The 2,814-nt window shown below is 34.1% G+C and overlaps 1 protein-coding gene across 1 annotated transcript; it reads right to left on the reverse strand.

Annotated features, from left to right (window-relative positions):
- Positions 1–870: 870 nt before the first annotated feature.
- On the reverse strand, positions 871–1,361 carry LOC137622712 (uncharacterized). Its single transcript, XM_068353305.1, has 2 exons — positions 1,148–1,361; positions 871–1,028 (listed from the first exon to the last, which is right to left on the reverse strand). The coding sequence occupies exons 1-2, from the start codon at positions 1,359–1,361 to the stop codon at positions 871–873; spliced, it is 372 nt and encodes a 123-aa protein (XP_068209406.1).
- Positions 1,362–2,814: the final 1,453 nt, after the last annotated feature.

Genomic DNA, 2,814 nt, shown 5'->3' on the forward strand with positions numbered 1-2,814 from the left:
TTTTATAGTTCATATATGAAAGACCTCATGTTATTGATCTTTAAATACTTTATATTAATTGTACATTACTTCTCTTGTTTATTCATTTCTATACTTCCTTTCCTCACTGGAGTTTTTTACCTATTGGAGCCCTTGGGCTTGTAGTATCCTGTTTTTCCAAATAGGGTTGTAGCTTAGCTAATAATAATAATAATAATAATAATAATAATAATAATAATAATAGAAATACACTGTATATATATTTATAAATATATAAATATATATATATATATATATATATATATATATATATATATATATATATATATATATATATACACACATATATCTATCTATCTACACACACACATACACACACACACACACACACACACACATATATATATATATATATATATATCCAGATTATTGAACGTGATCCCCTTACAAAGGGTGGCTAATTGTTAAAATAAAAGAACAGTCACTGTTACTTTCATTGATATCCGCTAGCATAATTCAAGTTGATTACCTCTATTATTATGATTATTATTATTCAGGCACCTGATTTGGCCAATAAAGGATGGCTTCTAGGTAGAATGAAGCCACATTTACTGTTTCTTTCATCCTTTAAATGACCAATTAAAGATAAGAACACCCGTGTAGAAGCATTAGTACAATTAGCAACTTCCAATTCCACAGAAACCTCATGAATAGCTCGTCGAACCCTTCTCCCAACTCTGTGCTAGACTACTATCAGGCTTCTTAGCAGCATCAGCAGTAGCAGTAGTAGTAGTAGTAGTAAAGTAGTAGTAGTAGTAGTAAAGTAGTAGTAGTAGTAGTAAAGGTACTTCCCAATGCAGCAGCATCATTAGTACATCAGTAGTAGTAGTATCAGTAAAAGCTACTTGTCAATGCAGTAGCAGTAATAGTAGCACTAGTAGTAGTAGTAGAACCAACAGTAGTAGCAGTACTATTAGCAGTAGCAGTAGTAATAGCAGCACCAATAGTATTATCAGCAGTAGTAGTAGTAGTAGTAGTAGTAGCAGCAGCTGCAGCAGCAGTAATAGGAGTAGCAGTAGCAGCAACAGCAGCATTAGTAGTAGTAAAGCTACATACCAATGCAGCAGCATCATTAGTACATCAGCAGTAGTAGTATCATTAAAGGTACTTGTCAATGCAGTAGTAGTTATAGTAGCACTAGTAGTAGTAGTAGAACCAACAGTAGTAGCAGTACTATTAGCAGTAGCAGTAGTAATAGCAGCAGCAATAGTATTAACAGCAGCAGTAGTAATAGTAGCAGCTGCAGCAGCAGTAATAAGAGTAGCAGTAGCAGCAACAGCAGCATTAGTAGTATTGGTAATAGTAGTAGTACTATAGTCCATTTCTTTTATGGAGGCAGATTTGCACCGACTCGCAGCGGTGCCCTTTTAGCTCGGAAAAGTTTCCTGATCGCTGATTGGTTAAAATGATCTCGTCCAACCAATCAGCGATCAGGAAACTTTTCCAAGCTAAAAGGGCACCGCTGCGAGTCGGTGCAAATCTGCATCGCTAAGAGAAATTGACTATAGTAGTAGTCGTAGTAGTGAAGCTACTTGCCAATGCCCTCCACAAAAAATATCATCTTGTACATGAATCCCTACATTCAATCCTGAAGTCAACCTTAGCGACCAGCCAAGACCAAATCAGCATCAAAGAAACAACGTCAAGGTCCAAGTCGCGACATCTCTGGTACTCATTCCCCCTTTCGATTACAGGTCAGCTTAGGTCGTCATAGCCAGAGGCTAATTGCAGGGACGTGATTCCCTTACAGGAACAGACGAAGAGGTACTCTGTTGCCAACAGTTTACTATGCAACGGGCAATCTGAGACAGATTTGTTTTATCCTCTCTCTCTCTCTCTCTCTCTCTCTCTCTCTCTCTCTCTTTGTGTGTGCGTGCATGCAGGTTTTTGAATGCTTGTATAATATTCTTTTCTTATCCATCGAGAAGGTTAATATGAACATACTGTACCATACATCACACACGCTCGTACACTGTAACGGTATTTCTTATATATATATATATATATATATATATATATATATATATATATATATATATATATATATATATACAATATATATATATATATATATACATATATATATATATATATATATATATATATATATATATATATATCATTATAGCTCGTACTTCCCACTGATAACCTTTTTATGCCTGTATCTGCTTGTATCGATCTGTTTGAGTTTTAGAGACCTTCTTTCACTAGAACTGTTGTTGTAAAAGAGTTTTACAACAACAGAATATATATATATATATATATATATATATATATATATATATACATATATATATATATATATATATATATATCGTTACAGTGTGCAAGCGCGTGTGATACACGTACGGTACAATACTTACGTAAATAATATAACTTATATAATGTCAAACAATCGTCAGCGGCCATGATAAGTTGTAGAGCTAGATATTACATTCTCTCTCTCTCTCTCTCTCTCTCTCTCTCTCTCTCTCTCGATTTTAATATGAAGAACCTTAAGGTCAACTAAGACGCAAAGTTGATTTTTTTCCAGTTGATAGAGAAGATTGGCGACAAAAGAAGGAGATTTTGTCTTGAATTGACAACAACAACAACAGCATCAGCAACAATAATAAAAATATTGAAAAAAAGTAATTTTAACATTATTATTACTATTATTATCATTAGAACCCAAGCTACAACCCTAGTAGGAAAACCAAAAAGCTATAAGTCCAAGGGCTCCAACGGAGAATATAGCCCAGTGAGGAAAGGAAAGGAGGAAATAAATAACTACAA

The sequence above is a fragment of the Palaemon carinicauda genome, chromosome 29 (assembly GCF_036898095.1).
Source record: "Palaemon carinicauda isolate YSFRI2023 chromosome 29, ASM3689809v2, whole genome shotgun sequence".
Taxonomy (NCBI): Eukaryota; Metazoa; Arthropoda; class Malacostraca; order Decapoda; family Palaemonidae; genus Palaemon; species Palaemon carinicauda.